The 22584-nt window shown below is 40.5% G+C and overlaps 1 protein-coding gene across 1 annotated transcript in view; it reads right to left on the bottom strand.

The window, feature by feature from the left end:
• LOC135232267 (polycystin-1-like protein 1) overlaps window positions 1–22509 on the bottom strand; it is a 40919-nt gene extending 18410 nt beyond the window's left edge. The window contains exons 1-11 of the mRNA XM_064290238.1: window positions 22423–22509; window positions 19911–19967; window positions 15596–15808; window positions 12210–12452; window positions 10280–10390; window positions 10010–10167; window positions 8491–8591; window positions 6154–6346; window positions 4198–4281; window positions 2522–2729; window positions 883–989 (exon numbers count right to left, since the gene is read on the bottom strand). Of these exons, the coding sequence (XP_064146308.1) occupies window positions 883–989; window positions 2522–2729; window positions 4198–4281; window positions 6154–6346; window positions 8491–8591; window positions 10010–10167; window positions 10280–10390; window positions 12210–12452; window positions 15596–15808; window positions 19911–19943 (1451 nt within the window). The 5' untranslated portion in view covers window positions 19944–19967; window positions 22423–22509. The remainder of the gene's footprint in view (window positions 1–882; window positions 990–2521; window positions 2730–4197; window positions 4282–6153; window positions 6347–8490; window positions 8592–10009; window positions 10168–10279; window positions 10391–12209; window positions 12453–15595; window positions 15809–19910; window positions 19968–22422) is intronic.
• Window positions 22510–22584: the final 75 nt, after the last annotated feature.

The following is a 22584-nucleotide window of genomic DNA, read 5'->3' as shown; positions in this document are numbered from 1 at the left end:
ATGTGTGCTCGGCTGGCCAGCCTGGGGGTACAGAGAAGCCTGGTTCTTGCCCTTAAGTTATGTTTGGTCTAAGTGGGGGTATCAGACATATAAAACAAGTTGTTGTGAAGTGGACCCTGACTAATTGTGACCCCATGTGTGTCAGATATATGATAAATTATCGTGCCAAGTGGCATATGCAGGCCCTCTGGACCACGGATGACCACGTGATGGACAATTAATTCTTGGAGACCCCTCTAATCACGTCAAAGCAGGTAGCTGTGAATCCCCCAATAACGGTGACTGTACACACAGGGTCTTAACACCTACTAGTTCCCCTTTATCACATTCACCAAAGCCTAAGTAATTTATTTGTATCTAGCATGATTTAGTCTGAGTTAACCTTTATTCTACTAATGAAGACATGAGTCTAAATCAATAAATCTTACCAACACTATTTACTAGAAAAAAATTTTAGTTCAGCACTTTTATATTTTATAAAAATATCAGGTACTTATACTCATATCTTGATAAATTATCCCTCTTGCCCCAGCCCCACCACCTCTGTGCTGCTATGTGACCTTGCTCTTCTGATTTTAGGATGAACCTAAGCAATTTAAGCAGGTTTAATGATGCAAAAAATACTATGATTATAAACTTTGACTAGCATGTAGAATCTCTCTCTTCCCTCCTTCCCTCCCCCCCTTCTTCCATCTCTTCTTCACTAATCTATTCCAAACAATAAACACTAAAAGTATAAAATGGTTTGTATGTATACTGATGTTCCCCACTAGAAACAAATATTGTGTATTTCTACATTTTTGGATTTGTAATAAAAAAAGCGTACACTAATTCCAATTGTCTCTCTTTCCCAAATTATGCTGTCAAAATATTTCAAGATACCTCAGTATAAAGGTGTGCCTGGAATTCCTTTCGAATAGGGGCTTCTCTGGACAGTAGAGCTCTCTGGTTTCTGAAAGTCCATTTTCACCATACAAAACAATGTAAACCTCACAAAACAAAGACACAGGGATGAGAGTTCAAGATATTTGCCATAACTAGATTATGCTGGGTTGGGAGTGTCCTTACACTTTCTCCCAACTTGCTTCTGTAAGTCCACTGTTGGGGCATAGTGTGCCCCAGCGTGGAGTCGAGGGCCAAAGGTGGCTCAGCACAGAGGAGGGCAGGGGAATAGTGCCTGGTAGGGTAGGCTGGGTTTTCACACATTTATCTAGAAAAGCTATGGCCCAACTCAGATTCTCTAGGACATTACTTTTTCTCTTATGCACCAGAGAGCATGATGATGGGATGGACAATCCTCTTCCCTTCAGAAGAGGGAGAGGCCCTTGAGGACCCTGCCAGACACTGGGGCTGGGCCAGGGTGCAGGGTGGGCCTGCTGCACCCCTACATTGGTACAATTCACCCTGAAAGTGCACGTTGTTGGCCTGGGGCAGGGATTGTCACCCCTTACTGGTCTTTTTTTGTACAGAAATTTAGTTTTAATGTAATTTATCAGTCTCTCATGTAAGAAAGTTATTTATTCATTTCTTGTTTTTGAAATCCTTCCCCACCCCAGAGTATATATTATCTTTCAGTAGATTTTCAATTTGTTTTTTCAGTTAGTTCTGTAACCTTTCGAGTTTATTTTTGGGTATAATGAGAAATGAAGATCTAATGCTACCTTTTCACACAAGGAAAACCATTGTCTCAAAACACTTTACTGTATAGTCCATCCTTTCCCCTCTGGTCTCGAAGTCTTCCTCATGAGCCCATGTTGGTTCTGGGGTCTCCAATTTGTTCCACGAATCTAGTGGTCAGTCCCTGACAACTCTGTACTATCTAGTTACTATTGCTTCAAAGCAAGCCTGGGAGGTGGGCTGGGGAAGTGCCTGCCTGGTTCTTCTCTTCATGACCATTCTTGGGACTTCATTTTTCCACAGACGTTTTAGAACTAGTTTTTCAAGTTCAATAAAACATCGTGGAACTTGATTGGCATTTCACTGAATTTAACCTCTTTATGCCTTCGTTTTTCATTTGTAAAGTGGTCGTATTATATTAATAGAACTTACTCATACGGTTTTTTCAGGATTAATAAAATGGCACGTAGCAAAGCCCCAATTCACATTTGCTATTATTATTGTTATTATTATTATATCGATATTATAGATTAATTTGGGAAAAATCCACACGGGAAAATCAGTTTTTCCATCTATGAAAAATATAGCTCTTTCATTATTTAAATTCCTTGTGTATATTTGGTCAGTTTTCTCCGTGACGGTCTTGTAACTGTTTGGTGGATTTATTTCTAGGCACCTCATCATTTTGTGGCTGTGATGAAAAGGATCTTGTTTTCTATTAATTACTTAGTCTAATTAGTTATTGCTGTTATATAGAGATGCCTTTGATGTATTTATCTCAGCCATACATTCAGCAATTTTGTTAAACTTTCAAATCATGCATTTCTGGTGCCCTTACTCACACCTGTCCACACCCTTCGGACACAGCCAGGTAGCATCTCTTAAGTTGCCTGCTGGCAGTTACCTTTGCGGTCAGCTGGGCTGGAGCTCGAAAGCCTGTGTCAATAACCACTGCATATAGCTGTTGGTCTGGTGAGGGGTTTTCTTGCAGAAAAATGTAACCAGTTTTCTTTTTTTCATGATGATCTACATGTTTGCTTTTAGCAACCAAAAACATGTAAAGAATCATAAAAAGCACAATAATAACACTGGGAATCAGGTTTTCTGGGTGACTGTAAATAAAAGGAGATAAAAAGTAAAATTATTCATGAAAATAAACATTTACAAAAAGACTGACTGACTGAGCCCCCCACCCCCACACACATGAGCCCCCTCTGGTCCTTTGTTTTTGAACTCTTGCTTTGAAACTGGGAGAGGAGAGGGGAGGGAAGGGAGGAGAGAAGATTTTTGTTGGGGAAAGTGGCCAAGGAGAGAAAGATGGAAGGGGTGGAGCAGCATCTGTCTGCCTCTAGGCATCTTGAACTGGTTTGGGGCCCCTTATGGGAGAAGGTGCTTGCGCATTTTGGCTCCAACAAAGGTCTGGGCTCCAGTCCTGGTTTCCTTGCCTGGCATGCTTCTTCTAGATGAGGACAGAGCCTTGTCCTTAGCCCCATCCCATCAGCTTGGCAGGGTGCTCAGAGCTCACCTAGCTCCAGCCTTCCCTTCTTCTTAGGCATGGACTAAGACCTTGGAACTTTTCGGATTCTGGCTGGATCTCCCAAAATGCCACTACACCTACATGACTTCAAGTGTTGCCTTTGTCTGGACACCCCTAGTGTGGGCCTACCCAGTGGTTTGTACCATCTGTGGTATCAATGCCTGAGTGGACCACAGGATTGCTGGTGACCTTCACTGGCCAGCATCTGTACCATTAGTGATTCATGTCTATCTTAGTAATAATTTGATCCACCTACTAGTCTACAAAACAATCAACTCTTCATGATTTACGAAGTAATAAAGAAAGGTATAATTCCCTATTACTATGCTTTTACTCAAATAGTGCGTGCCTTCTACATTCGTTTGCCAACTGCTCAGGGGTAGAAGGTGCGTGTTATTTGAGTAAAAATAAGGTACATAAACATGAGGGAGAAAAACTTAACACTCAACACTCATGAGAAAATGCACACTCTTCCATCAATATTCATTAAGTAAATACTTACTATGTACTTGCTACAGGCCAAGCACTGTACTAAGTATGGGGCTACACTGATGAATAAGATGAAGACGATTTTCCTATCTACATAGAGCTTATACTCTATTTACGAATATTCCATAATCTAAATATATTTGTTCCATATAAAACAATGACTATAAAAGTAGAGTGAATTTTTAATTTATCATCTAAATGAGACACTTGAGAGAGAAAGACGGAGCTATTAAGAGTTAGGCTAAGACAATACTCATATATTAGAACAGGCAAATCAGGCAGTGTCATCACTGTAGGTATTAACCATAGACAATTCACACTGAACTAAAACTAAGCTTCAAAGTAAGAAAATTGTGCTGACTTTTTGGAGTTTATACATCTCCTTTCAGTGAATGTAAGTACAGGTAGATAGCTATAGATAGATACCTGTTTAATATTTAAAGATAATTATCTTTAATTATGAATATTCAAAAAAATAAAACGATAGTAAGTAACACCAATTTCAAGTATCTGCTGAATTAAACTTGCGTATCGACCCAGTCAATGGAACTTACCTCTGTAAATTAGAAATGTCACTCATTTCAAAACTGACATTCAGCTTTCTTCTCACAAGGGTGAATGCTGTGAGGTGATCATAGCTGGAAGAGAAATACTGATGAGGAAGATGACCAAACTGTGGTGACAGCAATTGTTTACAATATGATTGTGTACTGCTTAAAAAATAAGGAAGACAAGTTCCAATAACTATAACCTTATGATTTAGACTCAGTTTAAAGAATTCAGCTAAAACCTAAGTTAGCAATGATATACCCAACATCTTTCCCTCAGAGCCTTTGAGGGCACAATTTCCCCTGAGGCTGTCCTCTTTGCTATCTGAGACACTAGGTGTTCTCTTTCTAGGCTTCCTTGTGTATTGCACACATATCTGTTACAGGCCCTCTCCACAGTTCAGGTTGAATCTTTAGAATCAGAGAGTCTCAAGTTCAAATTGCAACTTAGCTGTGGACTGACCTTGTCAATTAGTCAACCTCTGTTAGCTTTTTTTCCTAAATGCCAGCCCCTGGCATTATAAATATCCTAAATTGGTAGCTAATACCATGACAACTACCATCAAGTCTGTCATTTTTTGATAAAACCTATCTCTCCGTCATTCATCCCTGCTCAGGTCCTATCCTGTACCCCTGGTTCAGAGAAAAGTACCTAGCAGACAGTGGTATGTAACCGTGAATGAATTATGGATTGATGGAGTAGTGAATAATTGAATATTGAAGTGAAATACTGGACCATTACCAGTAGGTTCCAGTGTGTTCCTAGCAATGGCGTCATGTAAATTTAAGAGTACAGCATAAGCAAAGCAATGAATGGTTTATAAATCACGCCAGTATGTGATATGCTTTGGACATATTGGACTTCTAAAAGGCAACCATGAAATACAATTCCTTATGGATTAATTCTTCTTAAGAAGGACATTATTATTTCTATTTCCAAATATGCATAATAATTAGTTAATTCTCCATTCTAATGAAAGGGCAACAACAAAAATGAGTGACCTGAGCGCCTAATAGAACTGTCAGTTTTATGACTAGATAATAAAGAATTTCTAATTTAGCGACATGGCTAATAGATCCAAAAATGGCTGAGAAGGTTGCCCAGAGTCTGTCTAGAGGCTTTTCTTGTATCATAAAATTCATCTTTACAACCACCCCCACGATGAGGTGAAGAAGTAAGGCACATGGTGGGAGACAGAGCAGAGGTCACCATCACCTGGCTACAACTGCATACTCCTAAAGGGTACCGACTTCTACAATCATACAGTCTATCAATCCAGAGCACTAGCATCCATCCATCTATGGATGCGTTCCTTCAACAGACATTTGCTAAACACCAATTAACATACCAGTCCCCATGGGGAAGCGGTAAATGCAAAGAGCACTTATGTAATCCAGACCCCACACCTGGGAGGCTACAGCAAAAGAAGAGAACCAAGACTTGCAGACAAGACATGACAATAAGAGGGTCTCAGAGGCACTTGGACACAGTGGTGGTTCAATAGTAGAATTCTCACCTCCTATGTGGGGGACCCAGGATTGATTCTTGGCCAAGGCACCTCACCTGTAGCCACCACATGTAGTGTAGTGGTAGCTTGTGTGCTGCTAGACTAAGATGGACAAGGAAGAAAGGCCTGGTGATCTACTTCCAAAACACAGCCAATGGAAACCCTATGGATCACAATGGCCCAATCCACAACTGATCATGCGGATGCCACAGGACTGGGCAGCATTTCATTCCTACACACGGGGTCGTCATAAGTTGGGGCTGACTTGATGGTAGCTAACACATCATACATAATAAAAGGCACACATGGTTGGTGTTGTACAAACCAAGGTTGCTCCTTTTTCTTTTCCTAGGAGGACAAGATTCAGGAAAGGATCTAGGGGATGGGCCCTACTCAGGAGAAAATGTAATCACTGACTAAAATGCCAAATTCCTTCTGAACTGTATGTCTATACCTGCAGTTAACCTTTTCTGGAAAAGTTCCTGGTTGTGGAGGGAAGGTGCTAGATTTCCACTCCCTCTTATCCCAAAAGAGGCACCGGATCCACTGGAAACCCACTGTGTAGTTCACCGCTTTAGCTAAATATTTGTTTGAAGGTGTTCTGTCATAGTCAGCATCTAATAAGGCCAAGTAACCCAAGCTGGCATCTAAAAATAAGAAAAAAAAAAAAAAAAGACAACCCAAATTTGGTAAAAAGGCATTATCAATTTCAAATGCAGATAGAGTAGCAGACAAGTATCAAAGTAGCAGACAGGAACCTAAGGTAGGAGATGGCAGGGATTGAATGAACACAGAGCCTTCAAATTCTGGCCATTTCCTCTTCCAGCAGCATTTAAATTGTGAATTAAATACCTCGAGTCAAATCTACCCAAATGCAGATTTTCATTTGAGAATGACAGAGTGTTTGGGAAGGAAAACCGTGTTTCCACCATTTCCCTGTGTGCCATATTACCAAACTTAGCCAAATAGATAAACCAAACCTGTTGCCTTTGAGTCAATTCTGACTCATACTGACCCTATAAGACAGAGTAGAACTGCCCCATAGGGTTCCAAGGCATAATCTTTACAGAAGCAGACTGCCACATCTTTCTCCCACAGAGAGGCTGGTAGGGTCAAACCATTGATCTTTCAAGAACTTGACCACTGCACCACCAGGCCTCACCTGTAATGTGACACTATGTCCTTGTGATATTACGCTATGAGAAGTTCATAGCACTGCCTATGACGTATCTTGACCAACTTGTGAACACTGAACTTGATCATGAGGAAACCATCAGACAAACTCAGGTCATGGAACATTCAAACAATAAATGCCCTGGACTCACACAAAATGTTAATGTCATGGAAAAAATGGTGGGAGTGTTGTAGATATTAAGGAGACTAAAAAGACATGGCAATGCAAATGTATTATATGCATTTTGACTTAATCCTGAATAAAAATGTAAAGAGCTATAGAAGTCACTTGGGGGGATAATTGCAAAATTTTAATATGCAGTGCATAGTGGATGCCATTCTTGAACGAATGTTGTTTTGTTTGTTTTTTTTAGGTATGATAATGGTACTGAGTTACATAGGAAAAGTCTTTGTTCTTATGAGATGCATGTTGAAGTCTTTAGAAGTGAAGCGTCATGGTGTCTGCAATTTTCTCTGAAATGGTTCAGCTCCCCAGAAAACCACATATGGATAAAGCAAACGTGGCGAAAGGCCAGCAAATCATGCATCTAGATGAAATGTATCCAGCTGTTTGATGTACACTTTTTGGACTTTACCCTCAGTGTGAAATTTTTCACCAAAAAAAGTTGTTGGAGAAAGAACATTTTAAGCACAAAATTTTTAAAATTGCCATTGAGAATTTGAACTTGCTTAGAAACACAGCTTGACTGGTTTTTTAAATAAATGAGAAAGTCATGAAGTGATTCCTTTGCAAAGGCAGAATGCTGCATCCCAGCACAAACGTGGAAGGCGGGGAATACAGGGCTGGTGCATTCCTCTGACAGTCTGGGGATCACCCTGCAACACCTGTACTTATTAGCCCTGTGTGAATTGACTCGAGCACTTAGAGCCCCAGCACCTGCTTCTCAGGGGAGGAAACTGAGGCTCAGGGGCCTCTGCAACCAGGGCCAGACTGTTTGTCAGGTGCGACCAGGAACTGAGCACACGTCTGCCATCCCCAGAGCCGACACTCTGTCCACCACAGGCTGGTGGTGAGGGAGGGTCAAAGGAGGTCCTGTTATCTCTGCTTATACCTGAGCCACAGAGAAAGCCTAGGAAGTGCAGGTGTCTGACCTCCAGTGTCCAGGAGCTAAGCCAGTAAATCAGAGAGGCCAGCACGAGGCGCCATCGCAGCTAAGAAGGGCAAATGAATTACTCTGGGGGTCAGGGAAGGCCTGCCAAAGGAGGTGAAAGTTGGGTTACGAGATCAGCAGAGGTGGCTTTGATGAAAGGAAGGGGAGGGCACTCGTGAGAGCACTGCAAAGGCAGAAATGCAAGAAAGCTGGACACTCTGGGAAACGCATGCTGGGGTGATGGCAGTTGGGGAAAAAGGGAGGAGAGGCTGCTGGAAATGCAGCTGCTGGAGAGATGGGTGTGGGCTGCGTGAGCACCCACCTCAGCACAAGGATTATCCCGTATTTTCTACTTATTGTCTATTATTAAACAGTTTGTATACAAGCAAAGAGATCATTTTGTCGTTTCATGATGAAGAAAAATGCTATCATGCAAATGTATGTTGTAACAGATATTTTCAACACATGAGTAGAACTGAAAGTTAAAAAGTCTCTTTCCCACTGACCTTCTAGTGAAACAGCAGGAATGTAAATCTGTACGACTTGCTCATCCCAGAAGTAGACCTGTTTCACCAGGAAATCAGAGGGAGTCGGTTTCTTGGAGAATCTAGGAAAGAAAAAGGAAGTTGCGATGTCTATCTAGTTTGTTTTTTCAAAGACTTTAATCATGTGATTTTGTGCAAAACATTGTTTTCACTGCAAGGAGGCAGCCTGAGATTAAAAAGCACCAATATTCTTATTCCACTGTACAACTTGGTTAATAAATATTTCTATATAACACTTTTCGTTCATAAGAACAGAATTTTCAGTAAAAAACCAAGACAACTAAGCCAGCACAGCTTGTAGGAATAAAAGGAACAACCTAATTCCACATGGTTCAGCAGGTGAGACACTACAACTCAAACATGTCTGTTTGCTGTAGTGTTAACGCTTTATGAGTTGGGAACTGAGAAATGAAAGACAGTAAACACAAAGCAGTTAGATTAGGAAATCATTCAAAACCAATTCACCTTTCTGCATGTGAATTAAATAATTTTGTTAAAAACTCAAACCTTTTAAGCAAACAGACACTTTTCAGACATCTAATGGATCAGCTCATATGTCAGAAGAACTCAAGTCAACAAGCACTGATTAAAATCAACCATGTATTGATATTACCACTGTGTAAGATATGGGCCTTGCTCAGGAGTACCCTTCAATCTAGTTGAGATGTCCACCCAAAGAAGCAGGAGCAGTGGGATGGCTAAGGATTTGTCAGATATCCTAAATACACGGGAACTCGGAGCAGAGGAATGGCCCAGGTCACACCTCTCCAAGAGAATCCTGTGTCCATCCAGGCCTGCCGCATACTCTAAAAACTGGTGGTTCCTTAGCATTTTTAACATATGACTCAAAAGACTCTTTTTTCAATATTCATTTTTTAGACTTCCTATGTAGTTTAGTTATAAAATGGGACACATAAGTCTCATGACCTCAACATCACTGAGAGAGATGATTAATTTATCAAGTCTCCTTAGATATTATAATTTGAATACATATTCTCCTTTTGAAAAAAAAAGAAAAGAAAACTTCTGGACTAACCCCCCAAAAAACCAAACCCATTGCCATTTGAGTCAATTCCAATTCATAGCGACCCTATGGGACAGAGCAGTACTGCCCCATACGGTTTCCAAGGCTGTAAATTTTTATGGAAGCAGATTGCCACATCTTTTGAACTCCCAGCCTTTCATTAGCAGACAAGTGCTTAATCATTGCTGAGAGGGCTCCTTGAGAGTGAATTAGATTCTTAAATAAGATCATATATATTATTACTAACAACTCAGGTGTTTCTCACTCCAATATGCTTAACAGGCAGGAATACGGTCTCAAAAAAAAAAAGCGGGGACTCAGCCACTGGATAGTTAAACACATAACATGATTTCTTCCGATAATGAGCCTCATTACTGCTTTCAGAATGCAATTAAATTCACTCAGTTTTTTCCACAGGCATTCTTAAGGATGATATCCCATCTTCCCACATCATACCTTACTAGCAACATTATGGGAAAGGCTCTTGTGATGGTCTTAGAAAATGTGATTCTTATCTGTAGAGATTCCTGGGAGTTTTCAGAAGGTCCAATGAACTGATGAAAATTCGTTTTATCCCGAGACAAGACAAATGTCGTATTATTTCTTCTGCTATCCTGTCATCAATGGAAACAAGTTAAGCAAGACTGGTCTTTGGAAGAGTGATGTGTTAAAAAACCAGCCAGTGCAGCCTCAATGAAGCAGCGATGACTGGGGGGGTTTCCTTACAAGGCTGTCTTCCTCCCCGAACTCGACAGTCACGGGTGTCTGTAGCCAGTGTCTGCTGAAGGGCTGTCTGCTGGAGCAGTCATAGAGGCTCAGAGCCACAGCTCCATCAACCTGTGGAAACAAAGGCCATCTCAGAGGAAATGATGACAAACAAATGATGACAAACAAATGACTTAAGTGAGAAAAGCAGAAAACCAGAGTGATGCTTACTATTAAAAATACTGTGTTTTTACACAAATAACGCTTGCTATACTTTTTGCCAAACTCGTAACCCCCTTGCACGTTATTTTCCTAAGCTCACTATGTACATTATATGGGTGGGTGTGTTATTTACATGGGCACACTATTTGCGAAAAAATAAGTGTGTACATGATGACAAAAATTAGAAGATAACATAGAAATAAACAAGTTTTACTGGTTAGGATAGCAGAATTTGAGGTGAATTTAATTCTTTCCTTTTCTTTCTCTTATTAAAATTAATTTTTAAAGTTTTAAAAAGTATTCTTTTATTTGATTGTTCACTTTAAAAACTAATAGTTGCCTATAATCTCACTGCTCAGAGAAATCATATTTGGGGATGTTGCTTTTTAAACCTTTTCTATGCATTGAGATAATACTAGGCAGATAATTCAGTGCCTTATATTTTTGTATAAATTTTTCCAAAGCCACTAAAAGTTCTTTACTTGCAGAATTTTAATTGGCTGTGTATGGATTATTAGAATTTATATAAATAATCAGTGAAGTTCCCCTACTTTGAACACTAGGTGTATTTTCATTTTGGTTATCATAAATAATATTGTTTAGAATAAATAAATAAAATAAAATATATTGTTTTGAATAAATGTTTTGTCATTTCCTTAGTGTAGATCCCTAGAGTATAGCAACTGGGCCCAGATTTTTGAGACTCTTTGTAGCTGGTGACAAAGTGCTTATCGGAAAGGTTATACCAACTGACACATTGGTTACCTCACTACACCTCCACAAGTGGTATTTTTAAAGGATTGTACTTTTGTAAGTTAAAAAGAACCCACTTTATTTTAATTTCCATTTCTTTATTGTTTTTGTTAGGTTGAATTATTTTCTTATACTAATTAGCCATTTCTGTTTTCCTAAAAAAAAAAAAAAAAGACGCTTCATAAGCTGAGGATTTTTTGACCAAAATGGAGAAATAAATAAGATGCACATCATTAATTTGTGTATTCATTCATCAGACATTTATGGAGTACTCAAGGAGCAGGGCTGGGGCACAGGGATTTAGAAGACACACACTTTGCCCTCTGGGAACTCATGGGAATTCTGGGATTGTTCAAGCAGTTTCTGAATGTAGAAGGTGAAGCAGATATTCACAACATCACCAAGCAGCTGGGACAATCTTGACTTCTCCATCCTAACCTTACCTGTTGACTCTGGTCCCCTCTCCGGCTCAACCTCCCAAGGCCCCAGTGGCCTTTCTTAGTGGATCAGCCTAGCCTTTCAGGTTAGTGTGGAAGAAAAGAGGTTAGTTCTAGTAGGTCCACAGTAGTTCCTCTTTCTTAAGTTTCGCTCAATTTGAACTTCTCATTGGATTTCAGAAACAAGTCAACATGTCCAAGAGATCACTGACCACAGTGTTTGGCATAATCATTATACCACGTACTCCAAACTATTTCCACTGTTATACTCTATGACAATGGATTTAAAAGTCCCCACAAGAAATACTGAGTGGGTCCAATTGCTGAGATGCCAGTGATACCTAATTTTGCTAAGGTTTCTGAGAAACTGTGAGCTTCCAAGATAAGTATAGACAGCGAAACATTCTAAGGGACCCCTCTCTTCAAACTAAAAAACAAGTGCAAACACGCCAACCTAATCTCTCTTTTTATCATCAAACCACATTTATCGCAAAATTGAAATGATCATCAGAAGTGAGAGGCCACCTGACACATTGTACCTGACCAGGAGCTCGTCCCTTTAGATATGGATTCTTTTTGAAGAGTATGAGTTGACTGATATAGCATGGGTTCTGAAGGTCTGTCCCAGCAGGACTCTGCCCAGCTAGGTCACTGGGTAAATGAACTTGGACAGAGCCAATACTCTGGACGGTGTCCTGAAGACTGTAATGAAGCCAGACCTGGAATTCCATCATTCCAGTGCCAACGTGGAGCTGAAGCTCACTGCTCGCAAAGAGGGAGCTCTGAAATAAAGAGCAGGGCAGATTCAAGTGTTTACAGGACAAATAAGGAAATGTTCTTGAATCCAGAGCCCGGGGAGGGTGAAGAGAAATTGAAAAGGTCGTCAGTCTCAAATTAGTTTGGATTCATTTGCCTGAGCAAAGATTTTGATACCAGTATATAATGGCAAATAAGAGTTAAATACAAACGGTTTTCTTTTGTTGTGGAGCCACTTTCTGTGATGTCTTATTTATTTTACAGCAACTTCTATGCTTCTTGGCAGGAATAGGGTGTTCTTCACCAATCAAAGTAGAGTTTCACCAACATGATTATTTTTAAAACACAGAGACTCGACAGTAAACATGAGCACAGTTTGCAGTAAATAGCACAGATACGCAATAAATATTCTTAAATATATTAATTGATAATGATGATTGTTACAATCAGATTCAGATATGATCTTTATTTTTTAATTTCCCAAATATTACAGTAACTATCAGTTAAATAAGCCAGCAGGCCCAAATGGAGAGCAATGACGAATGGGTAGGGGAGCAGTAACAAAAGCACTGTCTACTAACACACTGCTTCTTGAAAGCATTAGCCATTTCATAAGCTGAAAGAAAAAGAAAAAAAAAAAAAACACTAAGTGCTGGCATAACTGGATATCCATCTGCAAAAATATGAAACAAGACCCATACCTCATCCCATGCACTAAAACTAACTCAAAATGGATCAAAGACCTAAATATAAAAATCTAAAATGATAGAGATCATGGAAGAAAAAACAGGGACAACTCTAGGAGCCCTAATACATGGCATAAACAGTATACAAAACATTACTAACAATTCACAAACACCAGAACAGAAACTAGATAACTGGGAGCTCCTAAAAATCAAACACCTGTGCTCACCCAAAGACTTCACCAAAACAGTAAAAAGATTACCTACAAACTGGGAAAAAGTTTTTAGCTATGACATTTCTGATCAGCATCTGATCTCTAAAATCCACATGATACTGCAAAAACTCAACAACAAAAAGACAAACAACCCAACTAAAAAATGGGCAAAAGATATGAACAGGCACTTCACTAAAGAAGACATTCAGGCAGCTAACAGATACGTGAGGAAATGCTTACGACCATTAGCCATTAGAGAAATGCAAATCAAAACTGCAGTGAGATACTATCTCACTGTAACAAGGCTGGCATTAATCCAAATGATAATAATAACCCAAAAACACATAATAATAAATGTTGGCAAGGTTGTGGAGAGACTGGAACACTTATATACTGCTGGTGGGAATGTAAAATGGTACAACCACTTTGGAGATCGATTTGGGGCTTCCTTAAAAAAGCTAGAAGTAGAACTACCATATGATCCAGCAATCCCACTCCTTGGAATATATCCTAGAGAAATAAGAGCCTTCACATGAACAGATATATTCACACCCATGTTCACTGCAGCACTGTTTACATTAGCAAAAGATGGAAGCAACCAAGGTGCCCGTCAACAAATGACTAGATAAATAAATTATGGTATATTTACATAACAGAATACTAAGCAATGATTAAGAACAATGATGAATCCATGAAACATTTCATAACATGGAAGAATCTGGAAAGCATTATGCTGAGTGAAATTAGTCAGTTGCAAAAGGACAAATATTGTATGAGACCACTATTATAAGAACTCGAGAAATAGTTTGAACACAGAAGTATATACTCTTTGATGGTTACAAGGGTGGGGAGGGAGGGAGGGAGAAGGGTTTTCACTAATTAGATAGTAGGCAAGAACTAATTTAGGCAAAAGGAAAGCCAACACAATACAGGCGAGGTCAGCACAACTGGACTAAACCAGAAGCAAAGAGGTTTCCTGAATTAACTGAATGCTTTGAAGGCTAGCATAGCAGGGGTGGGGGCTTGGGGACCATGGTTTCAGGGGACACCTAGGTCAACTGGCATATTAAAATCTATTAAGAAAATATTCTACATCCCACTTTGGAGAGTGGCATCTGGGGTCTTAAACGTTAGCAAGTGGCCACCTAAGATGCATCAATTTGTCTCAACCCACCTGGAACAAAGGAAAATGATGAGCACCAAGGACACAAGGTAATTATGGGCCTAAGAGACAGAAAAGACCACAAAAATCAGAGACTACATCAGCCTGAGACTAGAAGAACTAGATGGTGCCCAGCTACAACCAATGGCTGTCCTGACAGGGAACACAACAGAGAATCCCCGATGGAACAGGACAGCAGTGGGATGAAGACCTCAAATTCTCATAAAAAGACCAGACTTGATGGTTTGACTGAGACTAGAATGACTCTGGAGGTTATGGTACCCAGACCTTCTGTTAGCCCAAGACGGGAACCATTCCCAAAGCCAGCTCTTCAGACAGGGATTGGGCTGGACTATAAGACAGAAAATGATACTCGTGAGGAGTGAGGTTCTTAGCTCAAGTAGACACATGAGACTATGTGGGCACCTCCTGTCTGGAGGGGAGATGAAATGGAAAAGAGGGATAGAAGCTGGCTGAATATACACGGAGAATACAGAGTGGAGAGAAGAAGTGTGCTGTCTCATTATGGGGAGAGCAACTAGGAGTACATAGCAAGGTGTATATAAATTTTTGTATGAGAGACTGACTTCATTTGTAAACTTTTACTTAAAGCACACACAGACACAAAAAAACACTGAGACCATTTCCCATGCTTACTACAGTAGAAATAGATGAAATAAACTTTTGTACTTTTTTTTTTTAACAGTTATATATCAGCAGGCTAGTTTTTAAATTAACGCAAGTGAGAAAGTACTTGCATTACTTTACATTGTTCCTCAAAAACAGAAGATGTCCTAAGAAATAATGTTACTAGATCAAACGTTGTCCCAAATCTCCCAAGTGAAAGTCCACTGAAAACAAAAACAAATAAGCAAACAAACAAAAATGGAACAGAAGCAAGATTCAATGGAAACATTACAATATTGCCATGGAACACTTAAAATTCAAAAAGAAGATTTCTTAATACCAAGCTACTACCCGGCATAGTAAGTGATGTACTTCAGGAACTGATTATATGTTTATTTTTAAAAGTGATTACAAACACAGGTTAATTTCCGCAGAGAGAGAAACAGTTGCCTTTTTATAGGTGAAGAAAAAGTATAACTTACTAACAACAAGTCTGAAATGACCTTAATTCCTTCTTCTTGCAGATAGTCTGCATTCCTTGATTTTTCTTGGTCAGATGCTTCCAAGACTCCCGATACAAGGAAGATGAGCTCCAACATCAGTCGTCTGTCAATCACAAACCTCCCAGACAACCGGCTTTGAGCAAGGAGTGACCGCGTATATTTGAGGATGAGAACCGCGCTCATGAAGGTTAACTACATGAAAAGAAAAGGTGTAAGTAAACCGTTTCATCAGACATGATGCCGATACTAGTGCCTCTGTTATTATTGGGAATTAAGAAGAAAGTAGGTTCTCTTTATTTTTTAACATTATGGAACTAGGGTTCAAGACAACTGGATTCAAATCCAGGTTTGGTCTCTAGCTGGCCAATTAGTATTGGACAACTTCATAGGTAAGAGTGTGCTCTCTGATATTCCGGTTCCTGATACAAAAATGATCATATTAAATTAAATGATATCTAACAAGGTCATTTATGATTTAAAATGTTGTTTGGTTTGAGCCCCAAGGTTTTCACAAATTGACCCAACCTATAAAAAAAAACTTTTTTTTTTATCTTTACAATCTTCTCTTTCCACTGCCCATATACATTCTATTCTCAAGCCACACTGAACCTCTGATTGTTCTCAAATACTCGAGGTCTTTACATAGTGCCATACAGAATCTCTCTGTCTCAGATACCTTTACCCTGTCTTTCCTAGCTAGATCGACTTTTCCCATTCTCTCTTCTAAAAGTCAATATAGGCGCTCTCAAACACACACAAAATTAGAGAATAGAGTGGTGTGATATGCCCGTCATCCAGCGTTAACAATTGTCCTTCACTGGCAATTACTTTTTTTTTCTATCCCTCAATTAAATTTAAAAATAATATTCTAAAGCAAGTCTCAGACATTGTTTTTATAATAGATAAGGACTCTTTCTAAAAATATGCCCACAATGCCATTATCACACTGAACAAACTGATAGTTATCTTTTAAAACCAACTTCAAACATCCATGAGATAGAGTTGGCAGCACTACTGTTTGTGATTCTCCAGAAATTTGTCATTCTCCTAATTATAGGGCATAGCACATTTACTGAACTATATACATTTAACTTCATTCATCAGTTCCTGAAAGACAAGGACTAAATCTTTTTCCTCTTTGTGGCTTAACAACTCTTAACCACCAGTTGCCATCCAGCCAATTCTGACTCGTGGCAACCCCACATGTGTTAGAGTAGAACTGTGCTCCACAGGGTTTTCATGGCTGAGACCTCTCAACAGCAGATCACCAGGCCTTTCTTCTGAGGTGCCTCTGGGTGGCTCCAAACTGTCGACCCTTAGGTTAGTGCCTGGACACATTAGCCATTTGCACCACCTAGGGACTCCCTGAGTAGCTCCAAGCAGGTACTAAGGAAACACTGGTGGCGTTGCGGTTAAGTTGCTATAGTTGCTAACCAAAAAATTGGCAGTTCAAATCCACCAGGTGCTCCTTGGAAACCCATGGGCAGTTCTACTTTGTCCTGTAGGGTCACTATGAGTCAGAATTGACTCTCCAGCAACGATTTTTTGTTTCTTTGTTCTTTAGCAGGTACTAAGTAAATATTTGTCCGATCAAATCATTGTTGTGGTTAGTTGCTATCAAGTCGATTCTGATTCATGGCAACCCCATGTGTGTCAGAGTAGAACTGTGTTCTATAGGGTTTTCAAGGCTGGGGCCTTTCAGAAACAGATCTCTAGGCCTGTCTTCCAAGGCACCTCTGGGTGGGTTTGAACCAACAACCTTTCAGCTAGTAGTCGAGCTCTTAACTATCTGTGCCACCCAAGGACTAATCAAATGATATACAAATGAAATTAAGATTCTATTTTCTGATGGTCATGCTTATTTGATCAAAATGTGCCTTAGAAATACTTCCTAAAATCAAGCGTTTTCACCAAAAAAAAAAAAAAATTAAACTATTGGGAAATACACAAACTACTAATGAAGGTCCCATGGATGAGGTAACTTACCATCAAAACAGGACTCAAAATTGAAAGAATGATCTTTTATCCAAAATAAAACAAGCACTTTAAAGAACACATTATGCTCACTTTTCACACTGGCCATTATTTTTTAACCAAAAATATCAGAAATGGTTACTTTGGAATGACAATCATGTTCAATTTTACCTACCCCTCTAAGTTAAGAACTCTGGCCAAGCCCGGCATTCAGGGATGCATGACAAAGGGACCTGGGGCAGAGATGGCTGGCTCACCATCAGATTTGTGTTCCCCAGTCTTGTCTAGGGTCATTGCTGGGAAGCGGTTCCTTTTTCTAGAGCCCTTTGAGTCCAGGTGTGGCCATGTGGCCAATTCTCACTAGTGGAAGGTGAGTAGAGTGTGTATGCCACGGCGGGGCAACACTATCAACATCCCCTCTCCATGCTTTATTCCCCCAGTTTAGGGAGTCACATAGCGGAGACATGAGATGAAAGGAGCCTGAGTCCCTGAATCACCATGAGAAGACGACCCACTGAATAGCTACATTTGAATGGGGAATAAACTTCTGTTGTATTTCAGGGTTTATCTGTTATAGCTGCTAACATTACTTTAACTAAAACAGTGTGTGTGATCTTAAGAGGCTAGGTAATCTAGAGCGGGAAAAGAGATGTCCAAAATATAATTATAAATCAAAGGTGCTAAAGTACTTTAACAAAGTCATGTATAAGTTGCTCTAGAATAAACTGAACTGGACACTGAAAAGTGAGAGAGAAGAGGAGGAGCCAGCACCAGTCACATGAAACTAACCAGGAAATGCGTGCTATGCAACCAAGAGAGCCCTGCTCCCAAAAGGAGGGTGAGCATCACACAGAATGTTACTGAGAGGGGAAGAGCAGTGAGGAGAGAGGGTGTCCAGTGACCTTGGCACCACAGAGCTTTCGAATGGTGTTGATAGGAGCAGTTTTTAGTGCCCAGATGGAGATGGAAACCAGATGTTGATAGTTTAAGAATGCATGAGAAAGAGCAAGTACAGACCACGCAAGCACGGAACTCGCTTTCTAAATGTTTTGTTGTAAAGGGGAACATGGAGATGAGGTGGCATCTGGAAGAGGGTGTCGTTTTTAGAGAGGCTTTTTTTTTTTTTTAAGAAGGAAGATGGTAAACGTGATGGGGATCACTTGGCAGAGATGGAGTGATGGGAGATACAGCAAAGAGAGTGGTAAACTAAAGGAGAGGAGTCCTGGAGAAGAAATAGGAGGCAGAACTACCACCTACAGCCACGCAGCCTGGGCACTGCACAACTCCAGAAGGCACTGGTCACAAGGCTGAAATGAGGTCCAACGGGGTGGCCTGGATGGGATGCTGAGCACCAGTAGAGGGATGGATTCTTGCTGGGAGCAGGGAAACTCATTCCATGATAACAGAGTATGGATATGGAAGACAGGTACGGCTATAGTTAGACTGGCAGATCAGTGGTAGATGAGGGCTCTCTTCCCATGCCTGAAAGGGCGATGCAGCGTCAGAGGCATATCTCAGGTATGGCAGGTACGGACGGCAGCACCTGAAGAGGCGGCCACCAAGCAGTTTCTATTAACCCAGTACGGCCCAGCATCCTTCCTCAAGCATGGTAGACACAGAGGTGTGGGGGAAAGAGGGAAAGAGTGGGGCACTCGCCCCCTCGGTGCAAGTCCAAGGGGGCACCAGACGAGGTGCAGAATAACATTCCAAGGTGCCACGAATATGAAAGGTGCTTGACTGAGGCAGCCAGACAAGAGGGGGAAGGTGTTTCTGCTGATGTGTCGCTGCTATCATTATCTATTCATCTTGAAATGGGGGGGGAGCACAACTGAAAGCTTGCCCCTGGGTGCTCAGTACCCTCGCTACACCCCTGCAGGGGTACAACTTCAGGGCTTGCCATAGGTGCTATTTTCCACAGATACACCTCTGAGAGTATGAGCTGAAAGTGGAAGAAAGGGTGCTGGAGATTTGAGAGGAAAAGAAGGCCTGGACATGGGAAAATTCAATACCATGTGTTAATAATAAAGAACTTTCCCTTTACTAAATTATCTATATAAAAAAAATTATGTATAGCATGTTTAATTCACTTCTACATTGGGTTTTCAGTTTCATACATGAGGAAAGAAGTTTTTCACCTGTGACTGGGGATGGACAATGCCATTCAGATAAATTCTTATGAGAGAGTCGTGTTTCAACTCCAAGCGTCAAAACTTAACACTGAACAATATATTGTTCAGAATTTATCAATGCCCTCATAATTATGCAAAAAGAAAAAGGAAAAGAAAGCAGAAAAATACACTTGGAAAGAAACAGAACTCACCTTATTAGGGAAGCTTAGAAGGTCACCAAGCATAACAACAGAATCAGTTATTTCTTCCTGACCAGGAGAAACAAACAACCAAAAAAAAAAAAAAGAAAAGTTAGCTTAACTACTTTAAATCTGTATCATTTACAGCTTGCTTATATAGAAATAGAGGAGATGCTATGTTTTTCAGCTGAGGGGCTGACTGGAGGCCAGGTATTCTTTAGGGAGGCCAATACCTTGGCCTCGGGTTTTTCCTACCACTCCAGTCTCTGTCCTCTTCCTTCCTGTCCCAGCCAGCCTCACCACACCCCATCAGGCAACTGACATGAGGAAAGAGGAAATAAGAGGGCAGGACTAAGAGACGTTTTCAAAAAGCGAGCATAGAATGATGCAGGAGGAAAAAACTCAGTTCAAGGGAAAGTTTAACTATAACGTAATACATTTTTTGTGAGTGTTAATGTTCTCTAGAGACAATTAAAAGACAGGACTTAACAGAAATGCTGTCAGCAAAGGCAGCATCATTTAAAGATATGAGCATTTCTTTAAAATTTTTATATAAACATGAACTTAACTCTCCAGTATACCCTTGTTACCAAGACAAAAGCAGATTGAATTTTCATAATGTTCATTTACCACAACCTTAACAGAATTATCTGTGGTGGTTGATGACTGAATTCTATCAGTCCATCTCTGTTATAAATCAGCAGCATTCATTTGTGAAATACAGAAACAGGGTAGAGAGGCCATAGCCATTTATCAAAGCCAAACTGAGCAGGTCACCAGTCTCATTTCCTGACTGTTTCTTAAGCATGATCACTCCATTTGACAGTGAGCCAACCAGTCATAGGCCTTCCTACATACATACAGGTCTAAACCAAAAAAAACCAAACCAGCTGCTGTTGAGTCAATTCCAACTCACAGAGACCCTACAGGACAGAGCAGAACTGTCCCATAGGGTTTCCAAGGAGCACCTGGTGCGTTCAAACTGACGACCTTTTGGTTAGCAGCCAAGTTCTTAACCACTGTGCCACCAGGGCTCCAGATATGGATCCAGGGACAGTAAACTCACACTCTTCTGGACCTTACCTGATCTGTAAATTCTAATTTGCATACTGAAGAAATTAATGCATCCTGTATTCGTGACCACTGGCCACAGGAAGGGCCTCTGTCCTCCTTAGCCAAAAAACTCAGGATCCTGGTGATCATGGTGATATAGTTCCTAATTTCCAAGTAACTCCCCATCAGCAGGAGGGTAGATAGGTTTTTCAGGCTGGAATTATATCTGAAGGAAACAGGAGTTGTCACACTTCAGGGCAGCTCACGCACCATGGTGACTGCACTGTCTAACAGCAGATTTACCAACTGTAGCCACAGTCTGAGAAAACAAATACCCTTTGTTCATGCACAATCTACACTAAATAATCACGGAGTAGTTAACAGCAAATACCTGGTAAGTCAACAGTTGCCCAGCTGGATGGGAGTGTAGGGGAAAGGGAGGGGGAAATTGATTGTGAGAAGGCTTGAAAGAACTGTAGATCAAAGACCTTCTGAGCAAAGGAATGGTACAGAGACTGTCTCAGGCGGATCAAGAAACCACTTCTTTTCCTGCCTACGGTAACGATATTCTATCAAATGCCTTTCAGCACGGGAACAGTAACAAGAAGGCAAAACAGAGCGATAAAGAAGCCTCACGGCAAAGGAGGGAACAGACTCTGGAGTCAAAGACATGACCACAGCTGTAGTTGACAATAAGTTCACAAGCATCCAAATAAGTGAAACTGGCTATTAGTGCCAAACCTACAATGGACTAGACACCTGTGTTGTACATGTGGTGTGATGTAAACCCACAATTCTATGACTTCAGATTTCAATCATCGGGCGTTTATTTATTTGTTTACTCATTTGCTTGTTTGCAAGCCGCATATTTCCTTATTTGGATATGGAAGGGTAACATGATATAGAAGAAGACATTCATGAAGCCAGCCCTTGCTCTGCAATTCCCTTGCTGTGTGATCTCAACAATATCATTTAATAACTGAGCCTCAGTTTCCCAATGGGTAAAATAAATACTCACCTGAACAAAACCACAGAAGATCAACGCAAAGAGTTAATTACAGAAATGCTTTCAGGGGGCAATGTGGAGGGGAAGTGACTGCTCTGAGTACAAGAGTTTGGGGATGATGGGAATGTTCTACAATTAGACTATGGTGATGATTGCATAGCTCTGTAAACATACTGAAACCACTGTGAGTGGGTGAACTATATGGTATGTAAATGGTATGTCAATAAAGCTATAACACGAAACAAAGAAGAAAGTGCTTTTTTAGGCTCTGAAGCACAAACACAAAAACTATGGAAAGAGCAGTTAGTAGGATTATAGTGATAGAGCTGTATCTATTTCTTTTGCTCATTCTGAGAAAAGGAGTCTCTGCCACTCTCACTCCACCTTGTGGACAACTTGTGGGGAGAGTCATCTCTGGAGGAAATCAAACACTGCTCTAGGATGTCTCAGGGCGCCATTACTCACAGATCCTCGCCCAGGCAGTAATTCCCAGAGGCTACGTTCCCATGGTAACGAGGCAGTACGGTCACCACCACAGCACAGGGCTGTAACTTGGAGCCTTCGCCATCTGTGATCTCAGTGAAAACCACGACTGTAAGAGAACACGGCAGAGGACAGTCATTCTGG

The sequence above is a fragment of the Loxodonta africana genome, chromosome 8 (genome assembly GCF_030014295.1).
Source record: "Loxodonta africana isolate mLoxAfr1 chromosome 8, mLoxAfr1.hap2, whole genome shotgun sequence".
NCBI lineage: Eukaryota > Metazoa > Chordata > Mammalia > Proboscidea > Elephantidae > Loxodonta > Loxodonta africana.
Note: the sequence above shows the minus strand (reverse complement) of the source record. Positions and strands in the feature narration are given on the sequence as shown.